The sequence below is a fragment of the Postia placenta genome (assembly GCF_002117355.1).
Source record: "Postia placenta MAD-698-R-SB12 unplaced genomic scaffold POSPLAscaffold_15, whole genome shotgun sequence".
In the NCBI taxonomy this organism is placed as follows: domain Eukaryota; kingdom Fungi; phylum Basidiomycota; class Agaricomycetes; order Polyporales; family Adustoporiaceae; genus Rhodonia; species Rhodonia placenta.
This window is the reverse complement of record NW_020169846.1, coordinates 502,120-525,458: the sequence shown is the minus strand read 5'-3', so window position 1 is coordinate 525,458 and position 23,339 is coordinate 502,120. Positions and strand designations below refer to the sequence as shown.

General features: G+C 53.1%; 9 protein-coding genes across 9 annotated transcripts in view; 4 read left to right on the top strand and 5 right to left on the bottom strand.

Annotated features, from left to right (window-relative positions):
* The window catches only part of POSPLADRAFT_1154644 (hypothetical protein), a gene marked incomplete at both ends in the record, with an annotated part of 2,816 nt that extends 1,768 nt beyond the window's left edge, over positions 1-1,048 (bottom strand). Inside the window, 4 exons of the mRNA XM_024486866.1 lie at positions 568-629; positions 691-737; positions 847-929; positions 981-1,048. Of these exons, the coding sequence (XP_024335034.1) occupies positions 568-629; positions 691-737; positions 847-929; positions 981-1,048 (260 nt within the window). The remainder of the gene's footprint in view (positions 1-567; positions 630-690; positions 738-846; positions 930-980) is intronic.
* A 1,269-nt stretch (positions 1,049-2,317) lies between these two features.
* On the bottom strand, positions 2,318-4,053 carry POSPLADRAFT_1153699 (hypothetical protein; the record flags this gene model as incomplete). The annotated part of the gene is made up of 7 exons (XM_024486765.1): positions 2,318-2,453; positions 2,522-2,620; positions 2,697-2,832; positions 2,883-3,410; positions 3,466-3,572; positions 3,861-3,888; positions 3,948-4,053. The coding sequence occupies 7 exons, from the start codon at positions 4,051-4,053 to the stop codon at positions 2,318-2,320; spliced, it is 1,140 nt and encodes a 379-aa protein (XP_024335033.1).
* Positions 4,054-4,433: 380 nt separating this feature from the next.
* POSPLADRAFT_1049477 (hypothetical protein) lies at positions 4,434-6,824 on the top strand (the record flags this gene model as incomplete). Its single annotated transcript, XM_024479756.1, has 5 exons — positions 4,434-4,497; positions 4,786-4,868; positions 5,155-5,212; positions 5,337-6,751; positions 6,810-6,824. The coding sequence occupies 5 exons, from the start codon at positions 4,434-4,436 to the stop codon at positions 6,822-6,824; spliced, it is 1,635 nt and encodes a 544-aa protein (XP_024335032.1).
* A 218-nt stretch (positions 6,825-7,042) lies between these two features.
* On the bottom strand, positions 7,043-8,624 carry POSPLADRAFT_1173649 (hypothetical protein). The gene is made up of 9 exons (XM_024488244.1): positions 8,451-8,624; positions 8,328-8,398; positions 8,224-8,255; positions 7,953-8,167; positions 7,826-7,900; positions 7,716-7,774; positions 7,531-7,662; positions 7,295-7,474; positions 7,043-7,228 (listed from the first exon to the last, which is right to left on the bottom strand). Exons 1-9 carry the CDS (start codon positions 8,600-8,602, stop codon positions 7,161-7,163), a joined length of 984 nt encoding a protein of 327 aa, XP_024335031.1. The 5' UTR covers positions 8,603-8,624; the 3' UTR covers positions 7,043-7,160.
* Positions 8,625-9,164: 540 nt separating this feature from the next.
* POSPLADRAFT_1067550 (hypothetical protein) lies at positions 9,165-10,660 on the top strand (the record flags this gene model as incomplete). Its single annotated transcript, XM_024482198.1, has 8 exons — positions 9,165-9,310; positions 9,362-9,432; positions 9,503-9,534; positions 9,587-9,801; positions 9,863-9,937; positions 9,991-10,049; positions 10,103-10,414; positions 10,474-10,660. 8 exons carry the CDS (start codon positions 9,165-9,167, stop codon positions 10,542-10,544), a joined length of 981 nt encoding a protein of 326 aa, XP_024335030.1. The 3' UTR covers positions 10,545-10,660.
* Positions 10,661-11,540: 880 nt separating this feature from the next.
* On the top strand, positions 11,541-13,735 carry POSPLADRAFT_1185086 (hypothetical protein; the record flags this gene model as incomplete). The annotated part of the gene is made up of 4 exons (XM_024489129.1): positions 11,541-12,730; positions 12,788-13,152; positions 13,219-13,420; positions 13,476-13,735. The coding sequence occupies 4 exons, from the start codon at positions 11,541-11,543 to the stop codon at positions 13,666-13,668; spliced, it is 1,950 nt and encodes a 649-aa protein (XP_024335029.1). The 3' UTR covers positions 13,669-13,735.
* A 137-nt stretch (positions 13,736-13,872) lies between these two features.
* POSPLADRAFT_1049473 (hypothetical protein) lies at positions 13,873-17,960 on the bottom strand (the record flags this gene model as incomplete). The annotated part of the gene is made up of 11 exons (XM_024479755.1): positions 13,873-15,066; positions 15,120-15,278; positions 15,333-15,351; positions 15,407-15,867; positions 15,918-16,096; positions 16,170-16,250; positions 16,305-16,516; positions 16,815-17,062; positions 17,119-17,179; positions 17,245-17,602; positions 17,666-17,960. The coding sequence occupies 11 exons, from the start codon at positions 17,958-17,960 to the stop codon at positions 13,873-13,875; spliced, it is 3,267 nt and encodes a 1,088-aa protein (XP_024335028.1).
* Positions 17,961-19,115: 1,155 nt separating this feature from the next.
* Positions 19,116-20,868, bottom strand: POSPLADRAFT_1049472 (hypothetical protein; the record flags this gene model as incomplete). Its single annotated transcript, XM_024479754.1, has 5 exons — positions 19,116-19,318; positions 19,377-19,448; positions 19,506-19,624; positions 20,477-20,598; positions 20,665-20,868. The coding sequence occupies 5 exons, from the start codon at positions 20,866-20,868 to the stop codon at positions 19,116-19,118; spliced, it is 720 nt and encodes a 239-aa protein (XP_024335027.1).
* A 1,964-nt stretch (positions 20,869-22,832) lies between these two features.
* Positions 22,833-23,339, top strand: part of POSPLADRAFT_1154385 (hypothetical protein) — a gene marked incomplete at both ends in the record, with an annotated part of 2,102 nt that continues 1,595 nt past the window's right edge. Inside the window, 2 exons of the mRNA XM_024486844.1 lie at positions 22,833-23,034; positions 23,144-23,190. Coding sequence (XP_024335026.1) covers positions 22,833-23,034; positions 23,144-23,190 — 249 coding nt within the window. The remainder of the gene's footprint in view (positions 23,035-23,143; positions 23,191-23,339) is intronic.

The window sequence follows — 23,339 nt, the reverse complement described above, 5'->3', positions numbered from 1 at the left end:
TAAAAGGGGGAGCCCACCGTAACCAAGAACTGATAGACTCGACGTGAGTGTTTCAAGTATGGAAAGATCTGGTTTAACCTACTAAACGAGCTCAATGTGAGGAAGCTCTACGCGAAAGGAAAGAATGCACTGTGAGAATCATGAGGGAAATAGGTGATTGGACTTGCCATAAATATCGTGAGGGGCCACTTGTACGGACGTTGACCCAGTACTGCATTCATTCTCACTAAAGAGCTCAGAGCGCACTGAGTAACGCCAAACGTACAGATCCAGATTGTATAGATATAATAACTGCAGACGAGGTCAGCGCGCGAAAGTATACTGTAGAGGTAGACAAATCATAGCCTACCATTGCACAATGAAGATCGTCGGTACCTATCCAATGTGTCCGAACGTCAAGGCATTGGTTGTATAAGACCTGACATGTGCTCGCTGCAAGAGCATACTCGGCCTGAACGTATGTGCTTAACGAACAGTTCGAGTGTCAATGGAAAGAGACGGACCGATGCAACACTGCATAGGGTAGAATATCAATGCCTCGTCCATGTCAACACAACGTCTACTCACTTGAATAACTTTGCAAGGTCAAACACATTGTTTCGGCTTGTGACCGTATAATGCCAAACAATCTAACAAACCAACGTTTTCAGGTGCTCAGGTGCCGCTCATGTCGATAGAGAGTGCACACACTACTGTGTCAACGATGGTCGCGCCTGTATCGAGAAGCCTACAACCAGCTGACGCAATAGCACTACTGGAGATTTAATCCACACACCATAGAATCGCGACCTAGTGAAAAAGTGACGAGAATGCAGTGATGGGTCTTTCAACATGGTCAATGGTGACTCACCAGCCCTTTTAGCAGCAACTTATCCTTTGGATATTCGCAGACGTAATACATTACTTGAGCACAACTCAAGCCGAACAGCCTATGAACATCCCTGAGTACTTTGGAAGCGACCATCGAATAGATAACGTACATGAGAGCGAAGATTGTCCCTATCAAAGTGGGACCGAGGGTTTCGTTCAAGCCGAGGTCGAGATACATGTTCACCCACGAGCCGCAATGCGTATAACGGTGAACGACCTATTGAATATGACATGAGCAGAACATCAGACAGTTTGGCAGAGGTCAGAATACTGACCTCGGACAGAACACTCACCGGAAAGCTGTGCAGCGAAGCACACGACTCTGAAAGAAGTGGGAAAGAACGCGTTGTCTAAGGTAGGTGTGGTGATTTGTGTGACCGAAGTCCAGGGGTAACAGAACTTGCCTACATTTGATAGTGAAGCTTATACATGATGATGGCGAATCTCGTAAACATCTGCTTGCATTTCGTGATCAGCTGCTTTTTCAGTCGACGTCCGCGTATACAGAGCTGTGGCAATGACGAACAAGCTCAAAGATGGATTCAACGCCCTTCAGAGCCGCTCAAGGGCAGATACATGGAGTTCCGCCGCTGCGTACACTAAAAACCAATACGCATCATTCTGGAAGGAGATCTCACCGGATTCATGTGGTCGATCGACGTCTCTTCAAAAGATGAACCACAATCGTTGTCCAAAAATGAGCAAATGACTCACAGATTACGTATCATGGATGGACACTACTAACGTGATAGAAATGGAAACAATCTCAGTCAGGAAGTTCCTCAGCCTTCGCGCACATGTCCACATGAAGATCTGTCAGGGTCAGTGTCACGCTGCACTACCGCCTCAAACGATGTCGCAAATTCTCTGTCATGAGCCAAGATCAGCTTTCATCCACATGGCACATCTGACAAAAGGGACGTCCTATCATCGTCAGTCAGCGGAGAAGTGATATTTCGTTTGGTTGCCGCGCCACCGCCCACGGTAATTGCCTCATCTTCCATCCGTGTTTCAAATATCAACGACGTTCAAGTTCTGATCTTGTTGCAATGTCCTTCCTGAAGACATCACATTTTCCATGAGGCAATTCATCGTGCCCAGACCGATCATATCGGCACCCATTCGCAGCAATGGAGTGCGAATATGAAGAGGTTCTAGACCAGCTGCCAATGATGAGGCTGCTAATGGATACCATCAGGTCAAGAAGCCAAGCACAGATCAACTGCACTCACCACCGTCGGTACATTGCCGCGCCCGTGTGCACACAGATGCACACCGACGATCGACTCACAATTTGTCCATCCAGCTCGATCAGGCAAAAAATAGACTTCACATTTCGCATCCGCGTGTCGTAAAATACAACGTGTCATTGTTATTCGGAGACAACGGACACCAAGGGTCCACGAAGACATACACCCTACGCCCCCTGTGCGCACGCGCGCCACATCTAGTTCTGGTCCTCGACGAGCGATTTTGCCGCCTTGAGGTCCGCCTCCACCATCTCCTTGATGAGCGAGTCGAAGTCGACCTTTCGCTTCCAGCCCAGGACGCGCTCGGCCTTCGCCGGGTTGCCGAGCAACAACCTGTCAACAGACACAGCACGGTCAATTCCCGGCACGGCACGAACGAAAATGGCGCGGAGGCGACGCACTCGACCTCGGCCGGACGGAAGTATCCCGAGTCGACCTTCACGACGACCTTCCCTGTCCTCGCGTCCACACCCTCCTCGCCTGTTCCAGACCCGCGCCATCTGTTAGCGTCAGTTACAGGGGCAGAGACAGTCAGGGTTTGATCAAGATAGCGCGCAGGAAGGGGAGGGGGCGCACTGGATATTCATGCCGAGAATCGCGAATGACTTCTCGACGAACTCGCGCACAGGGTGCGTCTCGCCCGTTGCGAGCACAAAGTCCTCGGGCTTGTCCTGCTGCAGCATGCGCCACATGCCCTCGACGTAGTCCGCGGCTGCAAATGCGGTCAGCCGCGCGCGCGCCCTGCACGCCCCTGCCACGCACCGTGTCCCCAGTCGCGCTGCGCGTCCAGATTGCCGAGGTAGAGACACGACTGCTTCCCGAGCGAGATGTCCGCCGCGGCGCGCGAGATCTTGCGCGTGACGAACGTGCGGCCGCGGCGCGGGCTCTCGTGGTTGAACAGGATCCCGTTGCACGCGTACATCCCGTACGCCTCGCGGTAGTTGACCGTGATCCAGTACGCGTACAGCTTCGCGACGCCGTACGGCGAGCGCGGGTAGAACGGCGTCGTCTCGCTCTGCGGCGTCTCCACCACCTTGCCGTACAGCTCTGACGTCGACGCCTGGTAGAACCGCACGTGCCGCTCGAGCCCGCACGTCCGGATCGCGTCCAGCAGGCGCAGCGTGCCCAGCCCGTCGACGTCCCCTGTGTATTCCGCCATCTCGAACGACACCTTGACGTGCGACTGCGCGCCGAGGTTGTACACCTCCGAGGGCTGGACCTGCGCGATGATGTACACCAGGTTTGTGCTGTCGCTCAGGTCACCGTAGTGCAACCTGAACTTGTTCGGGCCTGTGGAGTGCCGAATGGGTCAAGATTTGGGCGCGTCAGACGAGCGTGGACGTACGCTCGTGCTGGTCTTCGTATAGGTGGTGGAGACGACTCGTGTTGAAACTCGAAGAACGCCGGATGATGCCATGCACTTCGTATCCTTTGGATAGCAGGAGTTCTGTACTGTGCAGGATATGCAAGAAAATAGTATAAGAGACGTGTCCGAATCCGACTTTAAGCGCTTAAGCGAGTGAGAGTATGTCCAAGATGCATCATCTTTACAAGGTTCACAAGTCGCCCGAGGTCAGAGGGAACTGGATTTGGCTTTAAGCCTGAAGACCTGCTTTAAGGATGGCAAGCTCCCGATTCCCGATGACAAGGGATGCCATATCAGTGTCAGGCGCAACATGAGACAAGATCGAGTTGTGATTGGCGATCCCCCCTCCGCATTCTGGAATTGTAAATACTCACAGGTACGAGCCATCCTGACCGGTGATTCCTGCACGGACCCGTCATCGTCACGCCTGGACGACGCGTCCACGAAGCGTGGTTACTCACCTGAGATCAATGCGACCTTGCGACTGCGATACTCCTCCGGAGACGGCAACTGCAGCTTGACGAGCGGGGAAAACGGGGTGGGGACGTCTGAGATCTGGGAAGACATGATGGGCGAGGAAGAGAGGGGGCTATCGAGAGAATCAGGAGTCTGACACGGCGAATTTATAGGGCGTCCGTAAGGCGTCCGTCTTGGCGTCAGTAGCGGGGCGCTGTACGCGATGGAAGCACTGCGGTCTGCGGAGTCGGTTCGCGTGGTTCACTTCGGAAATGAATAAAATCCGCACCACGCCCGCGCAAACTACTCGCACACGACTAGTCTTCGCTGTAGGACTTGGAGATGTAGAGGCGTACGGGATCGTCCCCTTCATTGCCCCTGAAGGCGACCCCTTGCTCCGCACGTGGTATTGGACGTGGACGACCTGCTTCATCGGTTCATGCCACAAGTTTGCCTCTTTCATTCGCCGCAATGTTTGAGCGTTCTTGCCAATGCTCAACTGGATACCCATCGACATCACTCGGAAACACGGCAATGTAAGCGATATACCGCAAGGTACGCCGTCTTAAACACAGTAGCATCAATATGGGTATTCGCGGCCTTTGACACTACTTTTCGACAGATGGTTGTCGTAATCCCGCATACTTTGTCCATGACGGGTAAGATGCACCGCGATCCTGGGACGTCCGCGCGTGTCCGTCTCTGTCCGAAGTCTACCTGCAACTGTTGTCTTGCACAGCCCTTCATGCATCACTGGTCGGTCTCTCGGGTCCATCGAGCTCGGAGGCCCAGGCGTCCCGGTTGCTGCTCCTTGAGAATTATTTTCCTTGACGGCTATTGCAGACCATCGACGCGGTCACTGGAAAAAACACGGCGAGTCCCCTTTCCCGACACCCGTCGCGCTCCATGACGCTAGCCTGTTGATTGTACGTGCTCAGCAGACATGCTGCATCGCACAACACTTGATATGCTCGCCGCTTTGCTGCCCATCGCTGTTCGCTAATCTGTTGGTTGTTACAGGTGTAACTCATCTCTGCACGATGCGAGAGAAAATTGCATGCATTGTAAGGATTATAAGTCCACCTTCCATCGCAGAAAAGAGTTGTACTGCTATGTACGGGTGCCTACTCCGGACTCTAACTCCTGGAAAACATCGCGTACCGTCACGCGAAGCGTGACAAACCACGTGATTTGCTTCACGCCACATTCAAGTGTTGCACCGTGTTGCGGCGCATATTCACCGTCACTGCTCTTGCTACTATCCTCGATTGTAAGTTCAATAAACGGTCGCGATCAAGTGCGAAAGAACACCATGTCTATCGAACCAAACCAGGACGATATCTGTGAATATAATCTCATCCATAATCGTGGCAACATCTCTGACAAGTTCGCAGCTAGGACGGCAGGACGCGCACCAGAGCGGCGCGCACGAGACCACCCATTTACTAGGCACACAGCCGACATAAAGTTCGTCACCGCAGACGGCGTGGAGTTCAAAGTTCACTCTGTTATCCTGTCCGAGGCATCTCCGCTATGGGAGAGCATGTTCCGTCTCCCGCAGCCAAGTGATGCAGAGGGAGAGACATCCAGCGATATACCCTCCATTGAGGTCATCGAAGACAGCGTGACGATCAACAACCTCCTGAGCATGTGCTACCCCATGCAGCGTCCCGTCCTGTACGATCTTGACGAGGTGCGCGATACACTGAAGGCCGCAATCAAGTACGACGTACCGCATGTCATCACGCTGCTCAAGGAGTCGGCGCTGTCGTTTCTGCGCGCTGCACCGCTCCGAGTGTACGACCTCGCGTGCTACAACGACTGCGAGGACATCGCATTGCAAGCTGCCCGAGTGGTACTGTCGAACAGCTCCCAGTTGGGTGCGCGCTTTCCCATGCTGTATAAGAGAGACATGGAGCACCTCACAGCAGGCTGCTACGAGCGGCTCCTGGGATATTGCAAGGCGGGCGGGAGGGTAGACGATAAGTACAGGTTCTGCTCTCCACAACCCGACCAATATGCAGCCACAGAGAACCACGAGGGAGCCGAAAACGAGGAGAACCTTTCAAACTTCCTCCGCCCTCATGCCTACGACATGGCCGCAGCGGACGTGGTCCTGCGTTCCAGCGACAGCGTGGAATTCGAAGTGCACAGACTGGTGATGGCCGCATCATCTCCCGTCTTTCGGGATATGCTGTCGCCCTCGTCAGGCAGACCTGCGGATGCCGCGCCGGTGCAGCTGTCCGTGCCGGCTTGCGTTGTCTCGCCCTTCCTGAAGCTGTGCTACGGACAACTCAGCGACGAGATCGTCCTGCACGACGTCCGCGAGGCGCTCCTGCTGTATGCGACGGCACAGAAGTACCAGGTCCCCTCGGCGCGGGTAGACGCCCAAGTCGACGCGCTGATAGACCGCGACCCGCTGCGCGCGTACTTCGCCGCCTACTGCTACGAGCTGGAGGCACAGGCGAACTGCGCGGCGCGGAAGCTCTTCGGGCGCGAGCTGGTGCCGGGGACGTGGTGCCCCGAGATGGAGACCGCGCCCGCATTGGCGTACCACCGCCTCTTTCGTTTCTTGCAGGCCTGCGGCGAGAACGCGGCGCGCCTCACGAACGACGTGCGCTGGCTCCCTGCTCTCTGTGCATTGCGTATAAACTCAAGGTGCGTCGAGAAACGGCAGCCAGCGCCTTCGGACCCGGATGCGAGGCCGTGGACCGGCGTGGTCCCGACGTGCTGGTGGACGCCTCTGATGCGGGAGCACATGAAGAAGCGGCTCACTGCGGGACTGGATATCCGCATGGATCGAGGAATGGTGAGGACGAGCCTTGATCGCATGGAGCACGATCAGCGCCTCTGCTCGCCATGCACAGAGTCGCCGGCAATGATTATGGGCGACATAATCGAAGTGCTTAGATGCTTCTATAAAGCGGTAGACGAGGCGGTTCAGGAGGTGAAGTGCATGTTCCCTTTAGTCCCTCTTTAGCATGCTCACATCACGTCCTAGACTAAGCTGGAATGGGAGTAGCTGAGACTCTAGAAGGCAGAGCGCATGTTCTCGTACTGAGCTCTTTCAGCGCCGTTCATGATCGCACGCTTGAGTTTTGTAGGTATTGTATGTTGTATATCAATGGATATCGTCTCGTCTGTGCTTAAGCAAACATGTTCTGGATTGTCCGACGCAATCCGCCTGATCATGAACTTCTCCCTTCTTCGAAATGATCTCATGCCTTCACGCCCGTCCGTGCTGTGTTGTAGTTCTCGACAAACCACTTGACCGTGTCCTTAAGCGCTGTACATCACAAGATCATGGTAAGCCATGCGCAAACTCGACGAGCAAGATAGAGGTAGTATGCACCCTTGTCGAATGGCGTGAACTCGAAACCGCCCATGAGCGACAGCAGCTTCTTGTTGCTCGCGGGCTTGCGGAACTGCCCGTCCGCGCGTGTCGTGTCGAACGTGTACTCGCCGTGGAAGTCCATCGCCTGCACGATCGCGTCGGCAACCTCTTTGATGCTAACTTCCTCATCTTCGCCGACTGAAGGTTTGGTGCTTCAGTCACGCAACAACGCGTCTATGGGTAGGACGGCGTACCAGACAGAATGACAGGCTCGACATCGTCGTACTCTCGCAGCTGCCAGATGAAGAGCTTGGCGAGGTCGTATGAGTAGATGAACTGGCGCAGCGGCTTGCCTGTACCGGATACAACGAAAGGCGTGCTATTCTCTATCAACAAGAGTCAGTGACATACCATGCCTCCGACTACATCTGAGACTCACTTTTCGCGAGATAGCATTTGTGAATCAGGCCAGGAATGACGTGCGAGCCCTCCAGCTCGCTGTGGCACACCATAAGCTGCGGAAGGGTGTGGGATCAAGGAGATGCTCACAAGTTGTCATTAGGACCGAACACATTCGTCGGGATGGCTGACGTGAAGTTGGAGCCGAATTGGTCCTTGTACGCACTGACCTCGGCTGTCAGCACAGGGTGGATCATCGCGCGGACACTTGTCTCACTGGTTCTGTACATCTACCATCCGCTTCGCGTGCGCGTAACCGAAGTTACTCTCATGCGGCAGACCGAGGTGGATCTTCGTCTCGTCGAGTGGGTATGTGACCTTGTCAGGGAAAACGCAGGTCGAAAGGCACGAGATGACTTTCTTTGTCTGCGTCAGGTGCGCGGAGTGCAGGACGTTGTCGTTGATGAGCATGTTGTCGCGCAGGAAAGTCAGCTGCGAACGTGCTAGTCGTAAGCGGGCTGTAAGGACTAGGTACGAAGCAGGCACACCTTGTACTTCATATTCTTGAACAGCCCGCCGACTAGTCAGATAAGTGCATATTGCATACAAGATCAGCTCTCCCGTGCAGCCTGGCAAGCGCACGACTGCATACCGAGCGCGGCTAGGTGAATGACATGCGTAGGCTTGTACTTCTCGAACAGTTTCTTGGTCTGCGCCGGATCACTTTCGATTCAATCAATACGTTGAGCGTAAAGCACGCGTTCCATTCACATACCTCAGATCGCCCTCCTGCGAACTGACGAACACCCATCGCTCGCCTGCCCGTTTCCCGAACCGGGAGCCCGCCGGCTCGGTGTCAATGATGTGCTTGATAGCACTGCCAACCAGGCCTGTTCCACCTGTAACAAGGATTACCGAGTCAGCCATACTTGGTGTTGAGAGTTACTGCAGTGGCGGGAGGTGATCAGGATGCGCTCGGGCGCCTATGTTCCTTGACTCTCTTGAGTCTTGACCACCATGATCTTGCTGAGAGCTGCAACTTTAACATTCTGAATGCTTGTTGTGAGCTCGTTCAACAACTCGATGCTTCATGAAGCACTCTTCCTATCACTGGCCAATCTCACCCGGCTTCAAAACAGTGCGGGTGACCCAGAACTCAACTCTGAGACTTCACGGGTTTATCGTCTCGCAGCGACTACTCAGACTTTGAATCGACATGGGCACTGTACCCAGGACCGAAATGTTGCCTCTCTTGCAGATCCTGGTCTGTAAAAAAACGAGTTAGCCTGTCGTGAGATTTCACGTCTGTCTGGCTACTCTCATCAAATGCGCATGAGTCCTATGAGCCCGGAAATTTACTAAGCACTGTACCAAGCAGGGCCAACCATGTCTCATGAGCTGCGCTCAGAGCGCTGTTATATTTAGGAGCAACGCGCGCGTCTTGCCTGTACCATTCTCTACACCCTCCCATCACTGCTACTCCAACGCCATGTCCATTATTCTCGTCACAGGAGGCACAGGTCTTGTTGGGAAGGCCATTCAGCATGTCATTGAGACTGAGCCTGAGGGCTCGAGGTTCGGTAAGAAGCCTGGTGAAAAGTGGATCTTCGTCAGTTCGTCCGAGGCGGACCTGAGGTGAGGTCACTCGTAGTCTTCCACGACGACTCGATAGGACGGGGTACACAGGGACACTGAACAGACAAAGCGCCTCTTCGAGAAGTACAAGCCTACCCACGTCATACACCTCGCGGCAATCGGTGAGCCTTGACGTAGATGGGAATATATGAATGGACCTCATGAATCCATCTACACCCTGGCCTCGCACAGTCGGCGGACTGTACATCAACATGAAATGCAAGGCAATGCTTCCTGTCCGCGACTCTTCAACATACAGCTGACCTGCTGATACAGCTAACCTTCCTCCGAGACAACATCCTCATCAACGACAACGTGTTACACACGGCCCATCTCACGGGGACACAGAAGGTCATTTCCTGCCTCTCGACGTGTGTTTTCCCCGACAAGGTTACGTACCCGCTCGACGAGACGAAAATCCACCTTGGGCTCCCTCATGAAAGTAACTTCGGGTACTCGCACGCGAAGCGACTCGTGGATGTGCAGAATCGGTGCGCATCGCGCCGAGTAATGTCGTAATTACACAGGCCGTCTGAATGCGCTCCACGGCAGTGCGTATAAAGATCAGTTCGGCTGTAACTTCACGTCAGCAATCCCAACGAGTATCTTTGGACCACACGACAACTTGTAAGTCAATGGCGCTATCAACATTCCATCAAAATTGACCTCATGCACTTCAGTAATCTTGAATCCGCACACGTCATACCCGCTCTCATCCACAAGTGTTATCTCGCGCAGAGTACGCGACACGATAGTTTTTTCCATGTCCCCTTTCACATTTTCTCACTGCAGATAATGGCACGCCCTTCATCGTGGGCGGCTCGGGAAAGCCGCTTCGCCAATTCATCTACTCACGCGATCTCGCGAAGCTCTTTATCTGGCAACTGCGCGAGTACGACGACGTCGAGCCTGTGATTCTTTCCGTCGGCGAAGATCAAGAAGTCAGCGTCAAGGAGCTCACGGACGCGATTGTGAAGGCCATGAACTACAAAGGCGAATACATCCTTGACACAACGCAAGCAGATGGGCAGTTCCGCAAGCCAGCGTCGAACAAGAAGCTGCTGTCGCTCATGGGCGAATTCAGATTCACTCCCTTCGATGAAGGTATGAAACATTGGTGCTCCTTTTCGATCGGGACTCACGTTACACCATGCATGTCGTAGCGTTGCAGGATACCGTTCAATGGTTCCTAAATAATTACGAGAACGCCAGAACGGGGGCTAGAGGAACGTGATAGACGTGTCAGAAAGCTAGCATAGGATACATTTGAGTAAATCCCGGTTCTACCTTGGTTACATCTATACTCCCATGTGTACCGTGGATGCGCAATGCATACCTTGTTTGGGGCTTACCGTAGGCGAGGTTTTCTCCGTAAAGTCAACTGCAGCATTGCTAAGGATTGGCATACGGGAAGTCCTCACAGCTGATTCCATATCGTTGGACCTGTTGAACTCAATGTGTGCGTAAGCGGAATTCGGGCGGGGATGGACGGGCTCTGGAAACAACGGTCTACCGTTTGGGTGAATTGTGGCTGTGATTTGCTGGGTCCAGCCATGTCGGGAACATGGTTCCGACCGTTGATTCCGAACTCCGCAACAACCCTGCCTGCTCACAGATATTCTCGGTTAGTCTACTAGAATGCAATTAGCTATGAGACCTACGTCCACTGTAATCCATATCCATTCTGCTCGAGGATTTTGGATCCAGTTCGTGTTGTGGCAGACTTGAATACTACGCTTGCCTTATTAGGCCTGAGGGGTGACAGTGGCTGAGATCTGATTGACACTGAGGCTTGGACCACAAAGCTACAGCGGAGCGCTCCAGTTTTCCAGCAAACGGTAATTCGATGTAAGCTATACTTGTTGCATCAAAATGTGCTGTCCCGGAGGGGGTGCTAAGTCTTATATGAAGATCCTGTGCGCCGCTCCGGATCCTGCCAGGGCCCCAGCTAGTTGGATCATCTGCAGTAGTAGTAGAAGTTCTTGCCCTGACTCGGAGATATTCTATCTCAAAACTGTCGCAGATACACAAAGCGTTCATTGTATGTGATAATCGTCCTCTTATTTTTCGGGACTTCACTGACGTTGCGCATTTAATCGCTCGCAATAAGCTTACAAAAATTAGAGGCATGTAGGAGTTATTCAGCTCTACAATCTGCGAAGAACTCAGCCGAAAACCAGTAGATTCAAACGGGAGAGTTATTTCACGTTTCACGAAGAAACAGCTTGCGATGAACGTTCTGGTATTCTCCGGACCGGAAGTCCTCCCCCTTTCGCTCACGCAGTCGATTACTAGCCTACGGTCCCTCCTCGTCCCAAACTATGCGGTGCAATCAATCACCTCTCAATCACTTCTCTCGCATCCGTGGTCAGACAACTGCGCACTCTTGGTCTTTCCCTCTTGCCGGAATGCCCTCTCCAACCCTAACATTTCCGATCGTGTGGAATCGTACATCACGAACGGCGGAGCGATCCTCTCTATTGGTGCCCGCGTGCGTTGCCGGACTCCACACGCAAATTCGTCGAGGACTCTCGAAGGGGCAATGTCTAACATCAACCTGACTGGTGAGCGGCCTATCCGGCTTTCCAGCAAATCATCGGACTGCACTGTAGATGTTTTTCTGGGCAATGCCGATGCCCCTTCTCGGCTTGCCGCCGTCCGCACCAATGATGGAGAACCCGCGACACCAATTGTCCGTCTCGGGTCCTCGAATCTCATATCAGTGAAGGGAGACGAAGGCCTCGAGGTCGTCGCGCGCTATGCTGATGTAGAAGACGCGGGCATCGCTGCAGCAGGATGCCGTATTGGGAAAGGTCGTGCAGTCTTCTGGGACAGTCTCATTGACTACACGCTCACTGCAGAGCCTGCGACGTCTCTCTTGAGTAACTCCTCCCCACCGATATCACCCGATGAGATCGCAGCGGCGGAAGAGCAGCGAAAGGCTTTCTTGCGTCTCACCCTAAAAAGACTCGGGCTTGTCCCGCCGGAGCAAAAATCAGCGGCCGCCAGCCCGCTGCCGCAGATTCTAACAAGTGTGCCATCTAAGGCGTGGATCGTCGAACGGATATTACATGCGCTCGAAATTGTTTCACTGGAACAATCATATACCTCGCAAGACAGTAACGACACATTCGAATTTCACGCAGCCTCTGAGGAGTGGAAAGTGCTCCAGGACGCACGAGAGTCGGCAACAGAACAGATACATCCAACCTCCTGGCAACCGAAAATTGTGGTTGTCTGTAAAGACGGGGTGATTCCACCCTCAGCGCGGACGCCACTCTTTGACATACGCAAGTTCTACGACGAATTGGACGCTGCGCGACGCTCTTCAAAGTCCTCTGCTCCTGCTGATGGCTGGGGGATAGGTGAAGCTTTGCTTTATGGAGAGGTAGTCACGAGCACGCAGACCTTGCTCGACAAGTAGGCCGCACACGCATGTCTCTACCCTCTCTTGATCTGATGTTCTCTGACGATCAGAAATACGCGTCTTCTGTCCACCGTACCGGCTCCTCTCTTGTCGCTCGCTTCTCACCAGCTCGCAGGAAGGGGCCGTGGCGGGAATATCTGGCTGTCGCCGGCGGGTTGCCTTCAATTTTCCCTTCTCTTGCGGGTGTCCCTTGCACAGCTTCCTGCGCCGCGACTCGTGTTCGTTCAATACCTCTTTGGGCTCGCTGTCGTCCAGGCATGCCGCCAGGATGGCGTGCTGGGCTCAGAAGGGCACCAAATACGCCTGAAATGGCCGAACGACATATATGCTGTCCGTGCCGACGGAGAGAAGCGCAAGGTCGGCGGTATCCTTGTGAACACGAGTTTCTCAAGCGGCCAGGTTGAGATCGTCATAGGTACGCATATATGCCACTCGGCCTCGTCAACGTATTTTCGCTGCTGACTGATAATCTTATCCCCAGGCTGTGGCTTGAACGTATACAATCCACCGCCAATCCAGTCACTGCTCCAGCTTGTACCCGCCAATTCTGACTTGCAGCTCAGCATGGAGCGAACCGCTGCAATAATCATGTCCACTTTCGAGACCATGTGGGAGACTTTTCTCGTACACAAGGGCTCGTTTGCGCCATTCATGGACCTGTACTATGATCGGTGGCTGCACTCGTGCGTGACTATCGTCTATGAGCATATTGGGTTGCCACTAATCCCTCCCGTATAGTGATCAACTTGTCGAATTGACCACGACGACCCCTCACCAGAAGGTGCGGATTATCGGGATCACCGGGGACCATGGATTGTTGCGCACAATGCCAGAGAGCGATGGGTGGTCAAATGCCGGGTCGTATATTGACCTGCAGCCCGACGGAAATAGTTTCGACCTGATGGCTGGCTTGATAAAAACCAAAACGTGAAGTCAAGTAATCTTTGTCGTTGGCCAAATACATCGAGTGACAATATGAATCCATCCGGTTGACTATTATACAGACGAGGAGGAGGAGTAGCGGAGGAGTAGCAACAGCACAGCGCCTTGCACGAAACAGATCAAACATGGGTATGCACAATCATAAATGGGTATGGGATCTGGTACCTGCACAGACAATCTTGTCCAATAATCCTCAGACTTCTGTCTCGACGTCCGGTTGTCGGGAATGCATCTTGAAACGATCTTTGACGGCGTGAACGCCCTCTTCCACGTTGTCTTTCATCCACTGTGCAGTCCTCGCAGGCTTCACCTGCATGATGCCCCTATGATCGCGGTGCAGCTCCCTTTCATGCTGTCTCCAATCTTTCAGCTTCGTAATTGGGCCCTTAGCCTTGTTATCGTCGGAGGAATCTGCGTCGTCATGGGACTCGTCAGCAATTCCGCGCGCGCCAGCGCCATCCTTCCGCTCATCGTCGATGTCTCCAGTTGACACGACAGTGTTCGTGCCTTCTGTGGCATTTTCTTGATTGGCAGAGGTCGAATCTCCACCAGTAGTATTTAAGGGACCATCGGTCATCGTCCTGTCTTGTTGCGACGCGCCCGTGTCTGTATTGTCTGCAACCTCGAGATCCTGGCCCCTCCTCGTCTCCGCATTTGACGACGTCCGCTCGTCCTCGATCCCGACTTCGTCGCGCATGCCCGCCGCTTTTTGCCTGTCATATGCATCCCACATGGCTCGCTTCTTCGCACCAGCACCACTGAGCATTTCCTTATGACGCTCAGACACGCCAGGACGGAACATTATGTCGAGGAAGATACTACCAATGCGTTCGACGTTTCCTTTGTCCGTGTCCCAGTAGTCAAGATTTCCATCTGGCGGGACGTAGTTGAGCTTGAGCCTTGAATAGTCCCCATGTTTGGCTTGCCAGAGTGCGATCTCGACTGTGCCTTCGTCGCTGTCCACCAAATCGCGCAACCAGAGCACGCCCAGTGCCTTGCAGCTAGAGCTCTTGAACCCCGCGGTGTCTCTGAAAGAAACGAGCAGCGCCGTGCCGTAGCGCTGCCGAACTGGAAGGGCAGAAACATCGTCATGGACCCATACAGTCCAGCCATCGTCACGCTTCTCCGCGATCTTGCGCGAGACCTTCTCCACTGTTGGGGTAGTTGTCGACTTCATGCTTATTTCGCAATTTGATAGGTCGAGCTTGCTCTGGACGCTGACGTCGCGAACCTCGACTGTACCTGTGTCGAATCCAAGGAGATTTGGGGAGAGTTTAGCATCAATGGGTCGGAATAGCAGCGAGATGCGGATCCGGCCATGGCCGACACCTTGCTCGAGAGAGTAGAAACGGGTGACCTCTGATGCATTGACGAAGATGTCTGACAGCTAGATAAATGCCATTCAGCTATATTTATAGTATAAAGAACAAACATATGCACCTTCATGAAGACTACTCCAAGGACCGCATCGTTCTCCCGCATGCGGTAATCCTTTACAGTGACAGTAACATGCGACTTGCGCCAATCCCTAGTGAAGCGCTCCGTCCCGGCATTAAACATTGGAGAGCTTGTAATTGGTTTGACGCGAGTTTCATACACCTAGCGCGTACACGTTAGCCACAAGAATTACAACGAGAACGAGGAAAAGCACACCAGTTCGTCATTCAATGAGCTTGTGAGTCCGTCAGTTCAACCATCCGCTAAAAGGTACAGGCCTGGATACTCACATAGTACAATACGAGGATGGCAGGCCCTCAGCTTCCTCTTGTGTCTCCTCGCCCTCGTCCTGCCCTTTCTCTACGCGCCTATCCTTCCCCTTCCGCTCCTTCCCGCTCAGACGCACCGCCAGGTCCCTGATCTCGTGCACACGCACGCTCAGGATGCCGGACGGCCACGCGTGATCCGGCGGGGTCGTGAGTACCGCGGCCTCTACGTCATTGAGCGCCACGGCGCGCGCCTCATTGAACTCTGGCTTGTCGCGCAGGTCGTTGGGGATGCCCGGGTCAGCGCCGTCCGTCGAGAGTGACGGGTTCGGAGGTATCTTGCCGTAGTAGCCGACGGTGTACTCTATGGAGCCGGGGCGGTGTTTGGAGTCGGAGTTGGAGAGCGGAGAGATGCGACGGATAGGCTTGCCGCGCTGACGAATGAGACCGGCGATGCCAACTTCATGGTAGCCCAGCATATCGTCCTGGACACATGAGCGACGTGAAATGGGACTCCGGCACTGAACAGACTCACCACCGTAACCCGATCCGAGTCCCACAGCTGGAAGCTGAGTCGCTCACGTAGCTTGACCGTACTCACGTCGATCATGACGACAGCCGTCTCTTCAAACACGGGGTTGAGGTCGCCCTTGATGATGCGCGTGGAATACAGCGGCTTGCCCAAGCGTGAGAACGTGAGTGTCACATAAGGATCTACGAGCGATCATGCAAAGCCGAGCAGAGATTGTCAGAAACCGTAAAGGACGAAGAACCATGCGCTACTGACCCGACTTGCCATCGGTGTCAGCACTTTCGAGGCCTGTAGCACGATGGATATGCACAACAAGTACGCCGATCGCGTCCGTATCTGCATTGCATTCCGCGTTAGAAATGTCATGACTTCGCGAATACGCTTACTTACCCTTCTTGATATCGTCTCCACTGATGAGCTTCTGCAAGTCCACCGTCAGGCTCTTTGGTGCGACGTACTCTGCCAAAGCGGTGTTGATCGCGTTCGACACGAAGCCCGAAACGAAAGGGATGTTCATCACGTTTGGGAGATTTTCGCTCAGCGGGGTGGCAGAAATTGTGATGTGCGGCATCCCGAGTAGCGTTACAAGGGTTGCCTTGACACTGGCGGGACTCGGTGAGGAGTCGCAGACGAATTAAACAAGGAAGGCACACATACAATGGCGGATTGGAGATGAGTTGGAGCCGTGCACGGGCAATGCCAACTGCTCCTGTGATCTCAACCCACACCGCTTCAATGGAATGTTAGAGAATGCGCTCGTGCTGGCTCGTGATCAGCTGCGGCTCACGGAAGCGTATGCCAACGATCCCTTTTATCCCTACAAAGAATTCCACAAGCAGACTGGTCGGCAATGGTTACTTTAACGCATATCGCCATAACACAAAGGAGGACCCTCCTCACTGTAGGTTTTTTCCTTTGCTCGCCGCGGCGTTTCCGCTCGGCAACCCGCGGTAGGCAAACAAGACCTCAAGATTGACGTGGTCCCCGCCGAGGGCATCGCGGTCTTCAGGACTCATGTCTTGCGAGTCAACCTCCAGCGACTCGCCTATGCTGTCCGTACCACTTCGATCGGCGTCTGGAAGCGAGCGGATAGACGTGATACGCGCAGAGTTCGAGCCGAGGCCAACGTCCGAGATGCGGATGGAATGCTACTCAGGCATGCAGAATTAACACAGCGAGCGTCCATGCTAAGAGTCATTCATACCACAAAAGAAGGCGCCGACGATTGCATGATGTCCTCCACTATGTCCACCATCGGCGCAAACCTTCAGAGTATTTCAATCAACGCACGTTGTAACGGAGAGAAGCATGCATAGGTGAGCACACGCACATGTCCGTATTGATAATCGGCCAGACACCGCGTAGGACAGTATTCAGCCATTCCACGCTCTCTCGCGGACGATCACCATCTTCGATCTGGTTGTCGCCCTCACGGTCCACGCGAGCGCCGAGCCCGCGGAGGCGTTCAGCATGCCACGCACGGTCCTCGAAGTCGCTCCGCGAAATGTTGCGCATACGGAACAGTAAGGTGTATGCGAGAAGGGAAGGTGGCACGATGGAGAAACAGAGTATGCGCGCTGAACTGGAGAACAGAGCAGCAAAGAGGAAGGAAAACATATATGCGCCGCATATGTACAGCACGCTGACGGATGTGGTGGAAATGACCGTTTCGCGGTGTTTGTCGAGGTCTGCAGGCGCATATATGCGGTGTTATCAGAGCGCTGTCGGGTTCCAAAATGATGTACACGTACCAGGAGGCGGAAACTCATGTCTCAAGACGTTCTCGCCCTTCGAGCGCAAGTCAAGATCCTCATCCGTGTTCGCATTACGAATGTCCAACTCCTCGCCGGTCGTCGGGTCCGTCGTGTGCACGGCATGGCCCTTTGCGAGCCCGCGCACAGTCTGCTTCGTCTCTTGCTGGTTGCTCTGCAGTTGCTGCGCCTTTGCGTCTGTCGCCTTCTTAGGGTTCACGAGCGACGTGAGCTTGGTCGCGATTTTAGGCACCGGGTTCTTGCCGGAGTATGGCTCACCAAGTGTGTGTGCCATGTTGTGTGTCGGTGATTGGGCTGTCAGACGTTACGGTGAGTGAGAGAGGAGATGTTAGGCTCAATACGACAAGTGACGGAGTATATGCGGCAAGTCGTTGAGTATCCACTGCAACACGCCATGGCGCCAGTCACATGTAAGTAGTTGAAGGTGTATAGTCGCTGTATGTCATAAGTGGAGCACGCACGCGCAGACCCCGCATAGAAGCCGCTGGTGGTCTGGAGTACCGTGCGCATTCCACTCACCATCTGAGTGAGATTTTTTTAATAGACAGCATGCACCAAGGCGCCCTATGCATGACGACACGGTACTTCATAAAAGTAAAAGGCACGAGCGCTATGAGTGCGCCACAAGCGACGAAGAAGTGATCGCCGAGTGCGCTCACGTTTTAGGAAGGTGTCGTAGAACGGATGCTCCTTATGATCGTGAGTCGCACCGTCAAGAAAACCGAGCTAATCATGAAATTTCCCTGTTCGTCTGATGTATGTCTCGCGATGAAAATATAACGTGCGGGTGAGGGCGCGCAAAGTGGAGAGATATCGTTTATGATAGGCCTCGAATGTGAATAGCACATCAGCGCCGTCGAATCTCCGAGTCCTCGACACTATACGAGCACATACTTTGTACCCGTGTGGTAACTCCAAAGTCTTTATGCTGCTCAACAAGACGGAGAGTAGGCTCGACATGCACTATTGGGGGGAGGGGGTTGGAAGAGGAAGACGGGGACTAAAAGGGGCCAACGCCCTTTCATATGCATGAGAAGAGTAGCAAGACGACATGTAGATAGCCAGAGCACATGACATAGTAAATGGATGTCCGTCGAAATCAATTGACAGCGCGTGCTGCGTCCACGCCAGGTGTTAGTTTAGTCCAATGCGAGAAGCGCCCGTTATAGGCAAGAATGCTAGTTTTAGTTGTTCCTGATGCTGTTTCACAACTGGTTTCCTTGGAAAGTGTTCATTATGACTCCAATACAGATTACTCTTTTAGCCACGTCTTCATCCAATTTGCATGTTCATTTGAAGTTGCTGTTAGTGGTCATGATCGATAATGTTGACAGCCGCGTTGAGGGTCTATCAAATCCACATTGTCCGTACTAATTCTATGACAATTAGTGTATCACAATACAAGCACCGTCTAAAGATTGTTTCGAGACTAAGGGCTATTATCCAATGCTTTCCGCTTTCGTAGCTCTGTGACGACCCCCACTGCACCTAGCAGCAACGAGCCGGCGGCGATCATGATGCCGGTGAAGATAATGAGGCCGTCGAACCCGCGTTGGTTGATTGTTGTCAGGAATGCACCTGCCGTTGGTGTGCCAACAAGGTTTGCAATGCCGACCAGAAGATACATCGACCCTGATGACAGATCGAGACATTGAGCGATCCGGAGAAGCACAGAAGCGTGTGGTCTCACCAAGTCTCGCGCCGTAGACCTCGATAGGTGATATGGTGTATACATATGCGGGTAACAGCGAGACGAAAGCGCCTGCAGCATGACAAAATGAGCGTCTGTGATTCGGGAGACGAGAATACACCAACGTACCCGTGAATGTCCCGTACATAGCGGCAAAAGCTGTGATAGACGCCTGGTCGGTGGCCGGAAGCCATAGTGCCAACGTGATAATACTCGCAATCAGCGTCGACGGCACCAGCACATTCAGACTGGATATTGCATTGAATCAGCACCTATAGCACGCGAGGAGAGATCGGCACGACCTAGCACATACCAGCCCCACCGGTCGGCCAGGATGCCGGGAATTATACGCGATGGCAACCCGAACGCGTTGATTATGGGTAGGAGATAGATGGCGTAGCTGTTGGGCACGCCGCGGAATGTCGCGTATATCTGGATGTAGAAGTACGGAATAAAGAGGGCGTAGAATACTCTGATTTCACGCGATCAGGGGTTCGGTCAGTTGAATGTATGATGTAACTTACAGGAACGCTCCGATACCCGCGCACACGTACTTCCAGTCGTGGAAACCGCCAACGTCTATGAAACCCCGCAGCGAGAGGTTCCGTGAAGGCGGGAGGCGTGTCCGAATCGTCAGACAGGAGATTGTCAGACACCCGAGGCAGATGAACGCTGCAGCGCGCACAGCCCAGGGAAACCCGACCGTGGGGATAAGACGCTGCAGCATGATGGGGAAGAAAACACCGCCGACAGAGCTCCCAGATGCGACCACGCCGATGGCGTATGCGCGCTTCCGCCTGAACCAGTGTCCGACGACGGCCATTGTGGGGTTGAAACTATAGGAGGTATGAGCATGTGTTATATTATGACAGCGCACTAACGGGATAGGATATGACTTGCATGCACGCAAGGCCGAAGCCGAAGAGCAGACCCTGCGAGAGGAATAGCTGGTAAGGCTTGTCAGGCTGCACCAGGGACACCATCATCAGGGAAAACACGATCAGGAACGACCCTAACGGGATGAGGACCTGCGGAGGTATGTGAAAGAGTGAGGGACAGTGAGAGCGGATGTCTTCACACTTGTGCCATATGCATCGTACACTCGCCCAATCACTGGGCCTCCACCATACAGAAAAAACAGCTGTAGGGCCCCAATAAGCGCGATGGTGGACGAGGACGAGTGCGCCATCAGACTCGTCTGGTAATAATCTTGGAAGACGCCCTGAGATTCACATGTAAGACAGGATCCAACGTCAAGTGTTGACAGCACAGCTAGCATGCCACTCACATATGAGTTCACCATGCCAAAAGTGGCTATAAACGCGAAGAACCCGCCCCATACCACCGACCAGGCGCGGAGCCCGCCCTCGGGGAAGTCGTCAAGAGCCGACGGTGCGCCGGGAGCCTCGACCGACGGCGGCCGGGTCCTAAGTTCTTCGTTCTTCTTCTCCGAATCGTGTTCCATGCTCGCTGCTGATAATTCCGAAGACATGGAGGACGCTGCTACTTAACAGTGCGTGCGACACGAAGGCTGCCGCATTGCATGCCTTAATACGCGCCCTCTGTGTAATCCTTAGTAAATTCCAAGAGTGCTGAATATAGTGCTGATTCAGGTTCTCCGGCTAGCCGACGGGAGCCGCATGCTGAGAAACGGTCAGCGGACCGGTGGTAGATGCCACTGCAGCTCAGACTTACTTCCATCTCCGTGCACACAAAGACGTCATTCGACATCCATCGTCACATGTGTAGTTGCACGTAGCGAGGAGAAAAGATATCTTATTGCGATGAGATTGTAAGTATACGGTGCCGTCGGTTAGGAAAGAGCTGTAATGGCCTGTTTTGGCGCGCTGTCACACGGCCACTAGCCACCAGCCACGTGGCAAAGTAAAAGACCTGGTTTGTTTCTCTCTCCAACGCTCATGATGATAATGTCCTATTGTTCCGTGAAACTGCATTTTAAGACCAAGAAGGCCAGATGTTGCGGAGAAATGTGTTCAAGTGATCATTTATCAATGAATGGTACGTTACGGTCCTGCCCATTTTTATAGGATATAGGAGAATTGAGGCTTCCCCGTATTCGGCGAGGCACTGGTCCCTCCAACGCCAGGACCTTCGCTCTACGAGCAAACTGGCATGAACGACATGAGTCACTATGGTCAGCGGCGAGCAGTCTGACTTTGGGTTCGCTTGCCCTATCTCGACGCTAGTGGATGCTACCTCGTATTCAGACAATGTGAGCACCTGTGTGTCTCACCATAAACAGGGAGACGCCGCGATGGCGCGCTCCCATCTTCCGTATATGAGCACGCAATCTGGACTGTCTTTTTGAACCATGAGATTATCACTCGCTTTTCACGACATAGCGTGGTCCTGCATCGCACATCTTCCTCTACACATCACTAATAATGGGGCGCGGCCAAGGTCTCAGCGCATTGTCTCGGTTAACAGGACAATCTGTTGGTTGACGATATTGTGGCAGCTGGTCTAGGACCTCTCCATGTTCGCACTCCACTGCTGCGAACGAGTGCCGATATGATCGGTCTGGGCACTAAAATTATTTCCAAAGATAATGTGGTGTCTCCAGGACGAACATTGAAACAAAGTCAGAACCTGAACGTCGATAGTATTTGGAACACATAGAAGATGAGGCAGTTACTGTGGGCGGTAGCGCGGCAAACAAACGAAATATCACTTCTCCGCTGACTCACGATGATGGGACTTCCATTCTGTCAGATGCGTTATGTGGTTGAAAGCTGATCTTAGCTCATGACAGAGAATTCGCAACATCGCTTGAGGCGATAGTGCGGCGTGACACTGACACTGACAGATCTTCATGTGGACATGTGCGCGAAGGCTGAGGAACTTCCTGACTGAGGGTTATTTCCGTTTATACCACATTTGTATTGTCCATGCATGATACGTAATCTGTGAGTCATTTGCTCATTTTTGGACAACGATTGTGGTTCATCTTCTGAAGAGACGTCGATCGACCGCATGAATCCGGTGGGGTCTCCTTCCAGAATGATGCGTGTCGGTACTTCGTGTACGCAGCGGAATTCCATTATCTGAACGGCTCTGAACGGTGTTAAGTCCATCCTTGAGCTTGTTCGTCATTGCCACAGCTCTGTATACGCGGACGTCGACTTAAAAAGCAGCTGATCACGAAATGCAAGAAGATTCTTACGAGATTCGCCATCATCATGTATAAGCTTCACTATCAAATGTAGGCAAGTTCTGTTACCCCTGGACTTCGGTCACACAAATCACCACACCTACCTTAGACAACGCGTTCTTTCCCACTTCTTTCAGAGTCGTGTGCTTCTCCGCTTCACAGCTTTCCGGTGGGTGTTCTGTCCGAGGTCAGTATTCTGACCTCTGCCAAACTTTCTGATGTTCTGCTCATGTCATATATAATAGGTCGTTCACCGTTATACGCATTGCAGCTTGTGGGTGAAAATGTACCTCGACCTCGACTTGAACGAAACCCTCGGTCCCGCATTGATAGGGACAATCTTCGCTCTCATGCACGTTATCTCTTCGATGGTCGCTTCAAAAGTACTCAGGGATGTTCATAGGCTGTTCGGCTTGAGTTGTGCTCAAGTAATGTATTACGTCTGCGAATATCCAAAGGATAAGTTGCTGCTAAAAGGGCTGGTGAGTCACCATTGACCATGTTGAAAGACCCATCACTGCATTCTCGTCACTTTTTCACTAGGTCGCGATTCTATGGTGTGTGGATTAAATCTCCAGTAGTGCTATTGCGTCAGCTGGTTGTAGGCTTCTCGATACAGGCGCGACCATCGTTGACACAGTAGTGTGTGCACTCTCTATCGACATGAGCGGCACCTGAGCACCTGAAAACGTTGGTTTGTTAGATTGTTTGGCATTATACGGTCACAAGCCGAAACAATGTGTTTGACCTTGCAAAGTTATTCAAGTGAGTAGACGTTGTGTTGACATGGA